Below are 17,108 nucleotides of genomic sequence, written 5' to 3' on the forward strand. Positions count from 1 at the left end.
CACTTCCTAACTCGTTGGGAAGTGCGCGATCCAGGTGAACACGACGTCACGCGATCACGTGCGCTGTGAGGGGGTCCATGGGACAGGTCCGAGACAGATACTCTGCTCTCCTTTTCTCATCTTCCGCTTCACTCATCGGAACCCTACCATTCATACTACTGATCTTGTCCTATTGATTCCTTCATAGTTCCATATCCTAATCTTCGCCTCCTAAGTGCTGTCAACCTGGACCCGTGACTTCCGTTTCAATAGTCATGGAGCTTCTTAACACATACCGCCCTAGCACAGTCCTAGGTCAAGTTTCTAAAAACCTCGACAACCGCCATAGTGACCTCAGCGTGACTCTTTTCTCTAACCATGTCCCATATGAAGAAGCACTGACTGCGACTTTGAACTGCGTACGTGGACTTCCAGGCCGTATCCTCCTACCTACGACAAATCCAGTGCGTCGAGCGCAACTACGAAAGATGGCCCTACAAGAAATGTCAAACGACCCTACCCATTCTTCATCAAGCCAGCTTATTCGGACAGCCGGAAAACTAACCCCGGAAGATCTCCCACAATCCGCCTCTCCACATCGCCGTGCTTTGCTAAAGCAGAAGCTTCAAAACGAAAATACATCCCCACGGCAAGATCCCTACGTCCTTCCAGCACGTTCTTTACTTGAGCAGAATAAGTTAGCCGCTGTGCTTGGTAACATCGTAGTCACTGCAATGGATTTCGAAGAGGGTTTACCAAAATTTCAACTCGAGGGAGTCCGACTTCTTTGGGATACGGGCGCCGCAAACACAATTATCACAAAGGATCTCTTCGATGATAAATTCCAAGCTTACCTATCTGACCCTATCCACCAGCCATACATACATCAAGGTGAATCCCGTGTTCAAGTCTCATTCTCAGTCGAATTTACAAACACGCTGTTTTCTATGGACATTATTGCGGTTGTTGTGGATCAGCACGCCGTCCCAAATGGGCGCTCGGGCATCATACTAGGACAAGCAGGGTGTATCGATGCACTGCAATACCGATCGATTCCCCGCGCAATAATTCAGGCCAAAGGCGAGTCGATTGAAGAAAAGTACTGGGGGGAGCTAATCCTGGAAAGCTACGTTGACGTTGATGGAGATTTGAAGGCGATTGTGGGTTAGACTCCGTGTACACTGACTTCCCGCTGTTGTTCTGTCCCTTTTTCGCTTTGCTGTTATCTCTCTATCCACACCTGGTAGTATTCTAGCCTTTAATTTAATCAAACTTTATACTTTGAAATGTCTATTTTACAAATTACCTAGGTAGGTTTTTGCCGTCGACCTTTAAACCTGGCAAGATATCTAAACAGAATAATATCTGAGACAACCACTAAAGAGACTACTGAAAGACATCATAAGGCCGCATAAGTGGCCGACAAATTCCCCAAGGTCCCTTGGGTAAACGTATATAGTACTATCCTAATTGGGTTCAAGTATGTATGACGTAATGAATCTATGAACCTGAGGTCCTTCAAGTATACGCAGCTTTCGAAAAAAAAAAGAGCGCAGATCTTCGGAATATGCACTTACCTGGCTTGTATCTAGTATGTTCTATATTTCTCAAGCAGCTACTCCCCGTGCGTTGGTGTTGGACCTAGTTTGGGTCATAACCCGCTATAGATACATTTGACAAGGACAAGTTGCTTGGGATGGCAGAAACTGGTATTGAAAGAAGTACAAATAGATGCAGATTATATGTCAATCATCGATCAGTTGGATGACTTGTTCAGTTCCTTCGCGCGTGCCTCGAGCTCCTCTTTCGAAGCCTTGGGAGGCATATCTGCAAAATGTCAGTTGCGAGCTTGTGTAGGTCTGGTAGCCAACTTACTGTCTGGAATCTGAGGTCCTTTCGATATGAAGTCCGCTGCAGTCGCTTTCTGAGGTTGTTGGCCTGGTTTCTTCTCGGCCTCATTGCCTCCATTTTGGGGTGCAGATGGGAAGTCGGACGACTCGGGGATGACTGGCATTATGGGGATATAGAAAGGGTTTTTGTTGAATTATCACTAGCTGATACTAGCTTTTGTTCACTGGTAGATGGATCAAATGATTCTGGTAATATTGTGATGGTGAGTTGAAGAAACAGGTCTTGAAGGTTGGCTGGATGTCTGCTTTATAGATCTTAAGCGGGATGACGTCGGTGGTCAGTTTGTAACAAATCGCATAGAAGTTGCCTAAACATGTTCAGTTTATACGAGAAAGAACAAAAAATATTCAATTGAATCTATAGTCTTTGGTTATCTTTAGTGGGTTTGGGGTGCAAGGGGTGTAACTTGACATGTTGTAGCTATACTCTTTCAACACTTTTAACACATTCTATTTACTAGTACATAGTCACACATACATACTTAGAAATGAAGTGAGCTCATATTCAAATGGTAGGATTATATAGAAAATAAAACACATATTGAATCGGGCACGCTAAATCACACCTCCTTACTCAGGGCATGTTAATATTCTATTATCTTCAGAATGTTTTACATATGAGATATTAAAACAGAAAGAATCTAGAATAACCTTGGAAGTCTTTGATACAAGAAAAAGTACTATATGCCGTTAGCGGTGCAAGCCCAGGTCACACCGGTGTATTGGGTCCGCCCCGCCTACGCATCTCCGGTCTATCCTCTCCAACTCTCAAGGCAACCGCCGGTCGGCTCTCCTCTCACACATCGGCCTTTGAATATAGACAATCAATCACAAAGAAACCCCCTGTACCTTCTGCTACCGTACCACTCGGTGTGTTGAGGGCGCTATTCCATCCTTTGAAGATACCCGCCCGACTGCAATGTGTGCTCTACTCACGTAACCACCCTCGAACTATCACCTTGACCTTCTCCATTTAGTGGGGGATCACCTCGATTCGCCATGCCCTCCATCCTTAGTGATGCCGACAAGGAAACCGTTAAGCGGAACGTTCCCAAACCCGCAAACAAGATCCTCGCCGTAGCTGTCGCGCGACTCTACGTCGCCTACCCGGATCCACAGAAATGGACATATACCGGAATCCAAGGCGCTGTTGTCCTCTGCAATGACCTCGTGGGAAGGACTTTTTGGCTTAAAATAGTCGATGTCTCGGTACGCGACCCATACTGGTGTTGGAATTAAGAATAGAAGTGCTAACAATGCGTTGTATGCAGCCCGCTAGCAGGGGCGTGATCTGGGACCAGGAGATCTATGACAACTTCCCTTACAACCAGGACCGAACCTTCTTTCATACATTCGAGCTTGAAGCCTGCCCCGCCGGCCTGTCCTTCGTCGATGAGAAGGAGGCCAAGACATTTATCAAGAAGGTGCAGGAGCGCGAGAAACACGCAAGCAAAGAGACATCCAAGACCCCTTTCGCATCTAGTCGAGGCCAGGGACCTGCTCCTGTTTCCAATGGGAAAGTAGGACGGTCTCTGTTTGGCAGCTTGTTACATCGTTCAACCCCGGCTCCAAGTGCACCGCCGCCAGCACCTGCACCTTCCATACAGGTTGCTCCTCCACCTCCGACGCTGGCCCCAAGCGCGCCACCAGCTAAGCCAGATTTGCCATTTGATACAAGTGACCCCTCTTGGAAAGGACTACTGGATGAACTCAAGGGGATGGGAATTACCGAAGACCAAATCGCCGAGAATTCCGACTTCATCAAAGCTTGGATTGACCAGAAGCAGGCAGCGGCCGCCGAGCCTGCTCCCATGGAGGATCAGAATAAGCCAAAGGCTGCTCCTCCCCCGCCGCCGCCTTCTGCACCTCCCGCTCCGAAATTGACCACGATCAGTCCCCAAGATACGGGTTCCAGCTCGACAAGCAGACGGGGACCGCCGCCGCCGCCCCCGTCACGGAAAGCACGCTCTGAAGCACCAGAGGAACCGGCTTCCCTCCCTCCTCGTGAGCCATCTCCGCCTGCGCGAAGATTCAATGCGCCGCCTCCGTTTGCAGACGCAGGAAAATTCGCTGAACCCGCCGGCCCTGTACCTCCGCGGCGTCCTCGCGCAACCTCGAACGTCAATGCTGGACCTCCGCCGCCCCCACGACCACCTAAAACACCGATGGACGATAATCATCATAATCAACCGAGTCAATCACGATTTGGGGTACCACCCGCTTTCTCTGGTGATCGCAAGGTGTCTGCGCCACCAGCCCCCCCAAGCCGCAGCCCTATACCAGGCGGGCCTCCCCCTCCGCCGCCTCGTACAGCGAGCCCAGCAGCACCACCCCAACTGCCTCCCAAAGTGCCGCCCATGGCCGCCGGACCTCCTCCTCCACCTGCCAGGAGCCCCGTTTCACCTCCACTTCCACCCCCACCAGCCCCTCGACCCGTGCCAGCTGCGCCATCTTCTCCTGCGGCAGCTCCTCCTCCGCCGCCAAGAGGACCAGTTTCGCCTCCCCCCGCCCCGCCCTCGGCACCTTCGTATTCTCCTAGCATTCCTCCTCCGCCGCCGCCTGGCTCTGCAGCACCTGGTGGGCCCCCGCCTCCTCCGCCCCCGGGTCGTGGTGGCCCCTCAATGCCTCCCCCTCCCCCTCCTCCAGCACCTGTTTCAGGGGGACCAGGTGGGCCACCTCCGCCGCCTCCACCCCCGGGACATCCTGGAGGTGGCGCTCCCCCTCCGCCGCCTCCGCCTGGCGGTGCTGCGCCACCATTGCCAAAGCCCACCGGTGGCCGCGAAGATCTGCTAGCGTCGATCCGAGCTTCTGGTGGAAACAAAGCTGGAGTCTTGCGCAAGGTCAAGGATACTGAAAAGAAAGATCGAAGTAACGCCATGGTACCCGGTGCTGCTAGCGAGTCTTCAGCTGCAACCCCCAGTGCAGGAGGCGCTCCACAAGGTGGTTTGGCCGGCGCATTGCAAGATGCTCTCAACAAGCGTAAACAAAGAGTCAGCGGAAGTGGTATGTCAATTCCAATATCTAAACATGAGCTATGTGCTAACTATCTTGGTAGATGATGAGAAGGACAACGATGACGATTGGTGAGTAGTTCTCGGTGGACTTGTTCAAGTATTTTGAAGATACCAACGGTTTTTGTGCATTCTTGCGAGCATTGAGGATTATGTTTCTTGGTCCAGCGTTTTGCCTAAAAGTTTGGCTTCAAGTGTTAACAAAAGAGGAGGCACTTTGTATATAGCTTTCAATGGTAGATGCAGTGGATATGAGAGATAATCTCAGGAAGTAAATGCTTCTTTTTATTCTCTCCAATGTCAACGTAGTGCTTATGGCCAAGTGGAGTTTAGCTTACACCGCCATAAACATCACTTGGGCATAAACTCGACACTTTTACTATCTGCACTGCAAACATTTGAAAGTAAAGCTGTATAGTCACAAATTTCGAGCTTTGCTTCAAACCCGCTTTTTATCCGATATGAAGTCTGATCCTCCATCTCTTGGACTTTTACCCGTTGAAATTCTGTGCTCTATATTCCGTCTCTTGGACCCTATTGGTCTCATATCCATCTGTCAAACCAACTCCAAATTCCGCACAGTAGTGCAGCCACAAAGAATCCATTTCCTGGAGAGGTTGCTTGAACTTGAATGTCATGAAGAAGTCGGAGGTGTCACGCCCATCTTTCGATCAAAGGACAACCACCTCCACCCTGACTTAACATCAAAAGAATGGCATACTATGCGCTGGGCCTGTAGCATCTGTCTCCAGATGCTTCCACATACAGCCTTCGACAACCATAATATCCTACAACTGAAATACCGCAAGCCAATACCAGGATCTCCAGCAGCAAATTCTTACACGAGCTGGGAACCAACAAAAAAGTGGGAACCCCGCAAACCGTACCGTCTATACAAACAATCCGACTCCAAGGATGAGGATCGGAAAATACGACGTCGATACGATCTCGCATCTAAATGCAACACATTAAGATTAAATAGTCCTACGCGCAATAGGGCCGCAAGATTGGCCAGTTTCCAGGACAGCGGGATGACCACATTCCAAGGTTTTAGTTTAGATGAATACTGCAGTATCACACAAGAGGAAGAACAGGTTCTTCTGGACTACGAAGCACGTCTCATTGAAAAACAGCGTTGCGGCTTCAAGCGGCACTTACGCACATGCAACGAATGTCGTTTCCAACGTGGTAACCTCGCATCTGTTGTACAGGGAGGTCCTGGCAAGACACCCGTAATACGGAGCCGTCAGTTGCGATTCGACACTTCCTTGGACCGATGTTTCCCCGGTATTTCCACTATAATGAGCAGCACTAGGCCGGCGAATGCCCCTTTTCAAAACAGGTTTCACTACGACGCTTTTGATGGTCTCTGGACTATGTATATGGCACGATGCCATGGGTGCTCGAGCTGGCAGGAATTGCGCGCGTTTCGTCTTGGTTCCACTTTCATTCACTGGAAACCTACCGTCTCTGGGTTCCAAAACTGGGACGAAGCCGAGATCATCGGAACTTGCGTTGACGGGCCGACCTGTAACCATTGTTTTGCTAAAGATCATGGATCTGAAAAGCTTCGTGTAGTACTTGGGAAATGGTTGGACTTCTGCTTGGAGAGCGAGCGAAGGCGACTAGCATTTACGCTTTTGGGTGCATGGGAGAGGTTGTTAAAGCGATACCGGAAGCTTGAGAAGGTAACCCCGATCAAGGAGGTTAAAGATGTCGTTTTGGATGTTATGCCTGTTGTTGCAAAGGTTAAGACCCACGATTATCTCAGAATTGACCTCGCCGATATCTTGACATTGAGGCTGGCCTTTCGTAAGTGGGTTACCGTGTGGGAAAACTTACACCCCGAGGATCGAAGTTTTTTGGAACACAGTGCCTGGGATGAAAGCTGCAAGCATTTCTGGCTGTGGTTCGAGAATTATCATGCAATTGAGGCACACTTGATCTGGGTGATTCAATGCCAAGAGGACATGATGGGAAAGGACAAGGGTGATGAACTGGTTGACTGGGCACTAAGTCGGGAAGGAAATGCTTTGACTTAATCATCCAGTAACAGTATATATGTAGAATCGCCATTTCAAACCCAGAGTACGAGACATTTGCGAAGCAAGCGGTGTTTTTATGTACCAATCGTATAGTTCTGATATCCGGGTCAACATTGTTCCGGGCAGCGGGAAAAAAGCGTATCTTGATCTGATCGGGAGAACTTGCGTACAGCTCAGTCGATAATCAAGAGACATGCTGTCTCCGAGGCTGTCTGCTCCTTCTACCTCTTTATTGCGCTTCCTACGATCACAGTCTGGGTTCTCAGCCACGCCATCAACATGCGCTTATCCGAAGCGTCTTGCCAGCCGCGATAAAGGCTTCTCGACAGCGTCCCCGAAACTCTCGGGCTGGACGCGTCTTACTGCTCCTGGCTCCGCAACACTTGATACCACTAGAGCGACAGTCTCGCCACCGTTAGTACCGACGCAGCTGAAATTCTCGCGTCATGCGTCAACCAAAAGCCGACCCTTTCTCCGACGGCTTTTTGATCTCAAGCGGAACAAAGCTTCTGATCACAAGAATCAAGGCCCGGCTGGCCCTGGGCTTATGGATGAAGGTACAGAGGGGATGTTTAATATTGGTCGCAGTCTATCAGCCAAGGCGTCAAATGAGCTTCGAATTCGATGCACGGAGTTTGATATCAATGGAGACGTCACGCTCGTGAATGGAGAATTCCGGAAGCAGGAGTTGATTGCCAAGGTTAGTAAATAGGAATTGAGTTTGAGAGTTGAGTATTTGCTAATCGGTGAATCACGATACAGTATGGCCTTCTTCCTCGAGATCTACGCAAGATTGATTCGTCGACTCTCCCTCATATCCTGGTGCGACCTAGGGCAATTCTGATCAATCTGTTGCATCTGCGAGTCCTCATTAAAGCGGACCGGGTACTCGTGTTTGATGCGTATGGATCAACAGACTCCTACATGCAATCGCTGTTCATCTACGATCTAGAAGGAAAGCTCCGCCAGAGACCATCCCAGGGTGCCGCTCAGCCTAGTCAAGCACTGCCGTACGAGTTTCGCGCGCTGGAAGCCGTTCTCATTAGCGTCACGAGTGGACTGGAGGAGGAGTTTAATGGAGTGAGAGATCCCGTCGTGCGCGTTCTTCGTGCACTCGAAGAGGACATCGACCGAGATAAGCTCCGACACCTCTTGATCTACTCTAAGAAGCTGGGTACATTTGAGCAGAAAGCTCGTTTGGTACGAGATGCTATTGATGATCTGCTAGAAGCCGATGACGATTTAGCAGCGATGTACTTGTCCGAGAGATCGAACGGTAAAGAGCGAGAAGAGGATGACCACCAAGAAGTGGAAATGCTTTTGGAATCGTACCACAAAGTGTGCGATGAAATTGTTCAGGCCAGTGGCAATTTGGTGACCAATATCCGTAATACGGAAGAAGTGTAAGTTTGATCGTTCATTATCTACAGAAATCTTCTCTAACACACCACAGAGTCAAGGCTATTCTCGACGCCAACCGCAACTCGCTCATGCTCATGGATCTCAAATTTAGCATTGGAACACTTGGCCTCGCAACGGGAACATTATTCTCCGCTCTCTACGGCATGAACTTGAAGAATTTCATTGAAGAATCAGACTTCGGTTTCGGAGGTGTCTCCGTGATCTGCTTTGCTCTTACTGGTCTCGTCTGTGTCTACGGTCTCGCCAAATTGCGCAAGCTTCAACGGGTCCGCATGTGGGGTGAATCCGGCGTGGGAGGCTCCACTTTCGCTCCTCTCTCCCCAAAGCGCAGCGCACTCGGCGGAAACCGCAATAACTGGCGTGCCGATTCAATTGAACCGGTTTGGGGCAGTCTCCCAGGAGAAGGCCGATCTGAGCGCTTGAGACGTCTCAAAGAGAATGCTGCTGCGGCTGCGGCTCAAGCTGCGTCGAGAAACTTGAAAACACCTGCCGGTTCCCAGGCTGCTACGCAGGCATCAGCTACGGCCTCTAACAATGCCCGTGCTGAAAGTGCCAACGGGGATGGAAAAGAGACCGTTTGCCCTGAAGGTCAGGTTAAGCCTGAGGCATGATGCAGTGGCTATAGTATGTCTGATGGTTTTGATTTGAAATGGGAGCCTAGGCGTTTTGATTTGGATCTTCAACGGGGAGTTGAAGAGGTCTGTAACATTATTGTACATTAACACACTCCTCTATTCCCCCACTCTATGTTTTATGTTTTGTTTAGTGTGAATAGATTTAGAGCATACCAATACCATTTCTGTTATACTGTACCTTGGAGCGTCTATGCCATCTAAATCCTATTGACAGATTATCTTCCACGTTCATTTAGGTATATTAGTTAGCTTGATGCATCCCCTGTCCCTGTCGAAGACTCTTGGCCCGTTCAACCCAGAGCTTAGCAGCTACATGAATGCCCCCATCTTTAGAGCATTCACGCTCAACCACCTCCGTAATCTTCTGCAAAACAGAATCTTTAGAAGCCGAACGTTCTATCCCCTCTACAGTCCGCCAACCCCCAATCAACGCCATATTAACCGCACCAGGAGTCCTCAACCAAGCCTTCTCAACATCAAACCCAATCTCCTCAGCAATACCCATTGTCTTCGCAGCAAGCGATCCAACCATCGACCCCAAAAACCCACTCTCAGTCTTCTCCTCCATCTTCCTCGCACGAAGTGCCCTCAAATCACCAGCCACCGGCTGCGAATCCTGCTCTAACTCTTTCCTCTCCCCACTCCCTGGCGGGGGATACCGATACGCAGAACCCGCAAGCGAACGAGAACAACACGGAACCACGAAAAACGGCAACGGCGATGCCAGACTCGCTAGAGCAGCCATTATAGGAGTCCAGACGGTCAGCTCGTCTGCATGGTCTGATATGATGAATGTATTTTGGAAAACGCCGGTATGTATCTCAACACCAATTTCTTGCAAGTCCAGTACATCCGCAAAAGGCTTAGGTATGAGGACTCTCTCTTCTAGACATTTCTGTATTTCGGCTGGGAATGTGGTCCAGGTTTTTCGACGACAGGCGTCATAGCCTACGCCTTTGTAGCCTTCTGTGAGAAGGATGTATACGAGGATACCATTTCCACAGGCGATGTCGACGAATCCTGGGAATGGGATTGGGTTTGATGATTCTTCTGTTGAGGTGCTGTACATGTTCTTCCATAGTTCTATTAGACATGCGGCGAGAGAGAGCTGTTCGAGGATTTGGTTGGGTGATTCGAGTTGTTCGACCCAATTCTGGCGCATGTTTTCTGCGTATTGGTGCTTTAGTCGGGTGTATGTGTTTTGGATGAGATGTGAGATATTGTGCCTATCTTGATCTTCTATCCAGTCCAGACTCACATTTCTAGATGTGAGTCGGCGTTCCATATTGCGGTTTAGATGGGCAGGTACGGGTATTGGTTCAGTGAACTGCTCTCTCGGGAATTGAATGGGCTCCCCGAGGAATTGCTTGAGTCAATGGATTTGCTGTCCTCGGTTTTTATGTATATCAAAGGATATTGTGACAGACATGGCATGGATATTTGTCTGGCAGAATATTTGAGTAAACAAGGCGGAGAGAAACACGGTAGACTCCATTGCATTAATTATATCAGCCAGAAAGATGGCAAGTGATCTATACAGAGCACACTGTGTGATAATATGGATATTCATTCCTAGCCTAATCAGCATATCCTCGAAGTAATTGATTAGAATAAATCAACCTATTGAATCCAAACCACAAATCCAAAATATCAAACAGTGTTATATCCCAACCAAAATGTACGCGTCAACGCACGGTAAAACGAAGAGCAGTCATAACTACGCAATCCAAAAAAAAAAAAAAAAAAACAACTATAAACACCATAACCCCAGAACAGAACAAAACATCCTCAAATCCCTCCTAATATCCGTGGACCCCATTAAGAAAACAAAATCCAAAATGAAGCCGATCCAAACCACCCTCCTCACCCTCATCCTTACCCTAACTCTCCTCCTCCCAACCACAGCCACTCTCCCCACCACACGTCCTCCCGAAGAACGCCAAACTCACAAACACAACTGGAGCTTCGACCTATTCCATAACAAGCACTGTGTCGGCAGTACAGTCAGTTACGCGGGCCAGGGGTCAACGGGTTGTCGTCCCAATATCGAGGGAGGAGCGGAAGCATTCATCAACGTTGATATTGATCGTGGTTGCAAGGTGAAATTTTTCAGGGATAAGAGATGTTCGCGACATGCGATGATTGAAGAGGTGAAGGCTGGATCTACGACGAAGTGCAAACCTATTTCGCGGAAGAAGACGGCTCATAGCTTTGAGGTTTCTTGTCGGTGATTATCCTTATGATTGAAAAGTAGTTAATGTTTAATTGAATGTCTTATGCTCTCTACTCTGCTCTGCTCTACTCTGCTCTACTCTGCTCTACTATGCTCTACTACACTCTCTGCTATATTGCTATGTTGTATATGCTCTCTGCTGTACTCTGTGGAACGATAACAGGCTTATCCGGGTCCACCATGACGCAAAGAGACCCAGTCGTGAATATATGAAGACTCTCTTCTCCATTTTCTTTTCATATTTACTATATTCAATTCAAATCAAATATGGCTCCTAGATGTTTTATTATCCGTCACGGCGAGACAGAATGGTCACTTAACGGCCGACACACCGGTCTCACCGATCTCCCACTAACAGCCAACGGAGAGAAGCGAATTCAAGCAACAGGCAAAGCCCTCGTCGGAAATGACAGACTAGTTGTTCCTAAGAAACTCGTTCATGTGTAAGAAAAATCCCCATATATACTGCCAATCACCCTTCCACTCGAAGCACAACTAACACGTTCTAGCTATGTATCACCCCGCCATCGCGCCCAGCGCACCCTAGAACTCCTCGAGCTTGGCTGTAAGGGCCGATTGCCCTGGAATGAGCAGGACAAGCCCGAACACAAGGAAGCGATTCGGACAGAAGCCGAGATTGAGGTTACAGAGGCGATTAGAGAGTGGGATTACGGGGATTATGAGGGGATGACCAGTAAGCAGATCCGCGAGCAGCGGGCTGAGAGGGGTGAGGGGCCGTGGAATATTTGGACTGATGGATGTCCCGGCGGAGAGTACGTTTAATTCTGATTCTAGATTAACGCGGTTGTGCATGCTAACATAAATTCCAGATCGCCTGAGGATGTCGTTCGCCGTCTCGACGCTCTGATCGATGAGATCAGGAATAAATACCAGCGTCCTGCATTTGAGAACCCAGATGAACCTAAGGGTGATGTCCTTGTTGTCGCGCACGGTCATATTCTGCGTGCTTTTGCCATGCGCTGGACTGGGAAGCCGTTGACAGAGACATCGTTGATTCTCGAGGCTGGTGGTATAGGCACACTCAGGTATGACTCTTGGGGAAATTCTTTATGGGGCATAGCTAACACTGGGGATAGTTATGAACACCATAACATCGATGAGCCGGCGATCATTCTCGGTGGTCAATTCGTGGTGGAGTAAGATAATGTCTCGGTTGGACAAGGACATATGGGGAGGTCATATCTCTGTTAGACATCTTATGTTAGCATAAGTCATAGAAACCATCATATACGGCCTATTGTAAAGCACCATGATATATCCAACTCACCATATCAAAATCATTGCCGAGGATTCACTTCAATCCTCGTCACTCTCCTCCTTCTTGATTCCCTCTCCAGAATCAGCCTTCTTATCCTTATCCGCATTTCCCTTAACCCCCTCCTCACCCAGAATTTTGGCAGATCCCATAAACAACGCCCCAGAATACCCGCCTAGAAAGCGCATGTCCGCCGCCTGCACAGCCGTCATGCGGAGTAAGTTCTCCGTGTCGGCAAGGTTGGCGTTGAGCTGTGCGAGCTGGGAATGAAGATGGGCATATTGTCGTGATTTGGCAGCGGACATGGAAGGGGTGGAGGCATTGGAGTTGTAGCTGGGTGTGTATGTGGTGTTCGGGTTTGTGTTGAATGTCTGGGTTGTGTAGTCTCTTCCTGGAAGGGTTGAGGGGCGGGAATAGCTGGTGTTTGATTCTTGGCGACGGTGGATTGGAGGAGGTGGCATTTTGGATATGGTTTGGATTGGAAACTGCTTGGGAAATATGGTTCTAAGTATGCAGGTTGAATGTGGTTTGAGATTGTGTTGATTGTTGATATTATTTGACCGCGGGATTGTTTATCTGGTGATCACGTGTCTACACTCCTCCAATTTATATTTCAAATAGAACACAGTCGATTTTAAGTATCAACACTTGGACTGGTATAAACTATAGAGACCTTATATAACGGAAAGGTCTATTCGTATTCTCTTTGGAAGGATAGAGTGTCGTTCAAACGCAGCGAAACTGAACACTGCAGTGCACCCTTCATTAATTTTCTCAGCAAAGCGCGAACCCAGCAAGCAGATCAACACAACTCAATGAACCGAATAAATTTAACCCCCGCTCTTTTGGAATGCGCCATAGACCAGACCACAAAATCAAAGAGGCTGTTTGCATCAAGCCGTATGAGAGACAAAGAAAAACGAGGAAAATGAAGGAAATGCCCGTGGGGAGCGAATGATGATAAAACAGACAAAATGAAAACAATAGGCGTATACGAGTCTAGATGGGAGGGGTGAAGGAATGCGCCGGCTGGTAGTATACAGTCATGCGGAGAGATAAAAAGGTGGACAGGTGAGCCGACAGCGACGCTATATCGAGATGCTGTAGAGATGAAAAAGGAGGTAGGGAGAGAAACAGCAAGGATAAGGATGCCCCAGTCTAGGCTTGCGTAGTGGCCTCATTAAAAATCGATAATGCCGCGAAACAGGATGAGTATCGATGCAGAGCAAATCACACAAAGGAAAAAAAAAAGACAAAAACAACGCATGCGCACCTCGTTAGCCCAACCACACTCCGAAACTGAAAATGAAAAATGAGCAACGAATACCCCTATGTCCCTCATGTATATGTAAAGAAGCGAACAGCAGAGTATTAACCAGTGCTTCGAGAGCACGGGACCGAAGAATAAAGTCCCCGCATAATGACACCATGATGCAAAAAGGTCCAAACGTGACCAATTTTCGGTGGACGATCGTCCAAGCCGAGGAAGAATGCAATGCCGAAAACGGAATTCAAGCATGGAACGCCGATCAGCCATTGGTAAAAGCAAAGGGAACCCTTCGCTTTTCAGCGAATAGGCGCTGCGAGCCCCTGACCAAGGCTAACCTGGCTGCTGTGAGATGAGGGTTCTGAATCAAGATTTGCACTAGCTCCACTATCACCACTCCCCGCGCTGGCGCTCGCACTTCCGGTCAGATTCTGGTTCTTAGGAGGACCCTTAGCAGGGAACGCGTTGCTCACCCCATAGTGTTGCTCAACTTGCTGCGGCCCCGCCGCGTTTCCTTGTCCTGGAGGATACCGCGGCACCGGGGTACGCATGTTACCAGGAGGGGATGGCTGGCCATTGTGAGGTCCACCAGGGGGTCCGAGACTGTGTTCACGCGGCATTGGCGGGCGGCCCATCCGGGGGCCTCCTGGGCCTCCGGGGCCAGGATGTCCATGGGGTCCCGGGGGTCCGCCGAAAGGAACTCCAGGGGTCTGACTGTTTCGCCGACTCTGTGGGTATTGTCGAGGTGGGTAGTCGCCCATGTGGCTGGCCGTTAAAGAATTGGCTCGAGAATCCTGGTGCATCTGATTTCGGTCCACGGCTCCATATCGGTTAGACGAGTAGCTCATCATGGGATTGTCCATGAGCGAATCATGGAGACCCGGGATTTCTTGCATCACACGGTCGCTCGTGCGTTTTCTGCCAAAGTAGCGGTTGAAGGCCGATGATGAAGGGCGGCTGCCAGGACCACCGTTTATACCGAATTCTGGGTTTTTGCGAAGCTGGCTGTGGCTGGGGCCCTTGCCCCTTCGGCGGGAAGTCATGCTCATCATGTCGACACTGTCAGGGTCAATGTGCGGGATCGCCATGGTATCCATCGGGTCGAAGTAATCCTCATCTTCTTCATCGAAGGCCGTAGCAGGGCGGGAGGGAACCGGTCCACGACGTCCCGGGGGGCCGGGGGGGCCTCGGCGCATGCTCATCTCCTGTTCACGTAGCTGCAGCTCACGTTGACGAAGAGCCAGTTCTCGCTCCCGTAATGTCAATTCAGAAACAGGGCCAGATGCGGGCTCGGGGTACCCATTTCCATTCTGCGGTATACTTGGTTCGCCCTGTTCGTCGTAGACAACCAAATGGCTGAATTCTTCAAGGCCCTCCATTGATGGATCACGCGGGATTCGGTTGGGAGGTGGCGCCGGCATCGGTCCACCTGGACCTCTCGGCATCATACCAGGAGGAGGTCCTCGTCTTTGCTGCGGAGGCATGCTCATGCCTGAGGGCGTCCGGCTTCCACGCATAGGCGGCGGGCCACCATTCATCATGGGTCGCTGTTGCGGAGGCGCGGAAGACAATCGTGGAGGCGGCTGATTGATGACGGATGCAGGTGGAGACTCCTGTCGGGGCTTGTTCTGGTTTGCGATGTTGAGGTGGTGTAGCACTGCGTACATTGTCTCGATCCGGGGAACGCGAACATTGGACTCGATTGCCAATTTGATCGGTGACCCTAGGAAAGTCTCGACTTCCATGGGGCGTCGGCCTTGGAAATCTGAGTACATTGTGGTCGGAGAGTCTGACGCAATCATTTTTTGGACGGTCTTATCGCGGAAGTCGCTAGGGAATGAGCAACCGTGTGCAGAAGCGAGCTCCATCAGCTCGTCGATAATGCCCACTACCAGTGAACGAGCACCGGTTTTTTCGAGGAGTTGTGTGTGGTTGGGAGTTTCGAAGATGACACTTGCGGGGTGAAAGGCGATCGGGCTGGAAGGTTTAGCATGTAATTTTTGGATTTCACGCGAATCCGAAGGAACTCACCCAATCATTCGCTCGAACTGCTCCTGTCTGATATTATCCGAAACCTTGCAGTCGACCTGACCGGAGTTCAAAGTCATTGCCAGTGCCGCCGCCATGTCGTTCTGGATTGATGCCGGGATGGAGGAAGTTTTGTTGGTTGCGCCCACGTAGATCTCGCTCGAGCTCAAATGTTCGAAATCGCTGGGGCCCGTTTGGGAAATTTCCACGTTGGAAACCAGAGAAAGGATGACGTTAGTAGGGTATCTTTGCTCAAGATGGGCTTCAATTCCGAGAGTATTTGTGGTATTCACTAGAATACAGGTGTGTTGGGGAGTGACGACGGATTCGATCACGGAGGCAAGGTCGTATACATCCGGCAGGGCTTTCACGCAGAGGATGACATAGTCGTAGGCATTTTCACGGGATGACGCTTCTTCAGGAGCACGAACAACTAGAATCGGGGCAGGTCAGCCGGGGGGGGCTCCAGAGCTCAGGCCCGAGTGGCGAATCTCACCATGCCGGGGTTTGAATCGTTCGTTGCCGAATGCTTTTGATCTGTGGGAATTAGCCATCTAGCTGTGACACAACCACCTGAATACATACTTAAATGAGACACCGTATTGAGACACGGCATCAAATCCGGATTTCCAGACTAGCGTAACGTCGCAGGAGGTTGTTGCCTGAAGTCGCCATGAGAGGAAGGCTGAGATCGCATTGCCACCGACTACACAAGTTAGATCACGAACCATTTCCCTTGGAATCTCAGGTATTGAGATGCTGGGAGTTTGGAAGATGAACTCACCGGACAGAATGCGCAGACGTGGAGGAGGAGCCATCTCACTAATCTGGAAAGAACTGGGAGAAGTCCCAGGTCAAAAGGTCCAGATTCCCTACAGAAAACGAGAGGATTGAATAAAAGAGCGAAGGTTGGGAAAAAGGAAGAAGGAAGAGAGGGGACAAAAAAAAAAGAAGGAAGGAGAGTTGTAATCAGAAGGATGAAATTCAAATGGAAGTTTAGACCGGGGGTGGGTGGAAAGGAAAAGACAGGGTTGTCCACGTTCAAGATTCTTTTTTTTTCCCGTATCTTCACTCTTCACTTTGGACTTCACGCTTTAGGGTAAAGCAAATAATAAGAGGATTAAAAAAAAACGATTGAATGCGATCGGTCAATATCTCTTTTTGTTTTTCTCCTTCCAAGCCTCAATGATCCCCCTCAGTCCGAAAACGGAAATCCAGGAACGATAAGAATATTTGAGAGATAGATGGATGCAGTCTTTTTTTTTCCTTTCTACAAGTTTATGGGGATCCATTCTACTAGTA

General features: G+C 49.5%; 8 protein-coding genes across 8 annotated transcripts; 4 read left to right on the plus strand and 4 right to left on the minus strand.

The window, feature by feature from the left end:
• Positions 1–254: 254 nt before the first annotated feature.
• PGRI_075240 (uncharacterized protein) lies at positions 255–1,148 on the plus strand (the record flags this gene model as incomplete). Its single annotated transcript, XM_040795238.1, has 1 exon — positions 255–1,148. One exon carries the CDS (start codon positions 255–257, stop codon positions 1,146–1,148), a length of 894 nt encoding a protein of 297 aa, XP_040652915.1.
• A 587-nt stretch (positions 1,149–1,735) lies between these two features.
• On the minus strand, positions 1,736–1,993 carry PGRI_075250 (uncharacterized protein; the record flags this gene model as incomplete). Its single annotated transcript, XM_040795239.1, has 2 exons — positions 1,736–1,806; positions 1,855–1,993. 2 exons carry the CDS (start codon positions 1,991–1,993, stop codon positions 1,736–1,738), a joined length of 210 nt encoding a protein of 69 aa, XP_040652916.1.
• Positions 1,994–2,888: 895 nt separating this feature from the next.
• Positions 2,889–6,942, plus strand: PGRI_075260 (WASP family protein; the record flags this gene model as incomplete). Its single annotated transcript, XM_040795240.1, has 4 exons — positions 2,889–3,098; positions 3,161–4,892; positions 4,945–4,972; positions 5,640–6,942. The coding sequence occupies 4 exons, from the start codon at positions 2,889–2,891 to the stop codon at positions 6,940–6,942; spliced, it is 3,273 nt and encodes a 1,090-aa protein (XP_040652917.1).
• A 196-nt stretch (positions 6,943–7,138) lies between these two features.
• On the plus strand, positions 7,139–8,978 carry PGRI_075270 (CorA family magnesium transporter; the record flags this gene model as incomplete). The annotated part of the gene is made up of 3 exons (XM_040795241.1): positions 7,139–7,645; positions 7,708–8,348; positions 8,399–8,978. 3 exons carry the CDS (start codon positions 7,139–7,141, stop codon positions 8,976–8,978), a joined length of 1,728 nt encoding a protein of 575 aa, XP_040652918.1.
• Positions 8,979–9,243: 265 nt separating this feature from the next.
• On the minus strand, positions 9,244–10,164 carry trm44 (tRNA (uracil) methyltransferase; the record flags this gene model as incomplete). Its single annotated transcript, XM_040795242.1, has 1 exon — positions 9,244–10,164. One exon carries the CDS (start codon positions 10,162–10,164, stop codon positions 9,244–9,246), a length of 921 nt encoding a protein of 306 aa, XP_040652919.1.
• A 1,338-nt stretch (positions 10,165–11,502) lies between these two features.
• PGRI_075290 (histidine phosphatase family protein) lies at positions 11,503–12,396 on the plus strand (the record flags this gene model as incomplete). Its single annotated transcript, XM_040795243.1, has 4 exons — positions 11,503–11,678; positions 11,745–12,008; positions 12,066–12,281; positions 12,333–12,396. The coding sequence occupies 4 exons, from the start codon at positions 11,503–11,505 to the stop codon at positions 12,394–12,396; spliced, it is 720 nt and encodes a 239-aa protein (XP_040652920.1).
• Positions 12,397–12,552: 156 nt separating this feature from the next.
• PGRI_075300 (DASH complex subunit HSK3 family protein) lies at positions 12,553–12,972 on the minus strand (the record flags this gene model as incomplete). The annotated part of the gene is made up of 1 exon (XM_040795244.1): positions 12,553–12,972. The coding sequence occupies one exon, from the start codon at positions 12,970–12,972 to the stop codon at positions 12,553–12,555; it is 420 nt and encodes a 139-aa protein (XP_040652921.1).
• A 1,105-nt stretch (positions 12,973–14,077) lies between these two features.
• PGRI_075310 (ketopantoate reductase family protein) lies at positions 14,078–16,624 on the minus strand (the record flags this gene model as incomplete). Its single annotated transcript, XM_040795245.1, has 5 exons — positions 14,078–15,755; positions 15,810–16,239; positions 16,303–16,343; positions 16,392–16,512; positions 16,591–16,624. 5 exons carry the CDS (start codon positions 16,622–16,624, stop codon positions 14,078–14,080), a joined length of 2,304 nt encoding a protein of 767 aa, XP_040652922.1.
• Between the last annotated feature and the right edge of the window lie 484 nt (positions 16,625–17,108).

The sequence above is a fragment of the Penicillium griseofulvum genome, assembly GCF_001561935.1.
Source record: "Penicillium griseofulvum strain PG3 chromosome Unknown contig_6, whole genome shotgun sequence".
In the NCBI taxonomy this organism is placed as follows: domain Eukaryota; kingdom Fungi; phylum Ascomycota; class Eurotiomycetes; order Eurotiales; family Aspergillaceae; genus Penicillium; species Penicillium griseofulvum.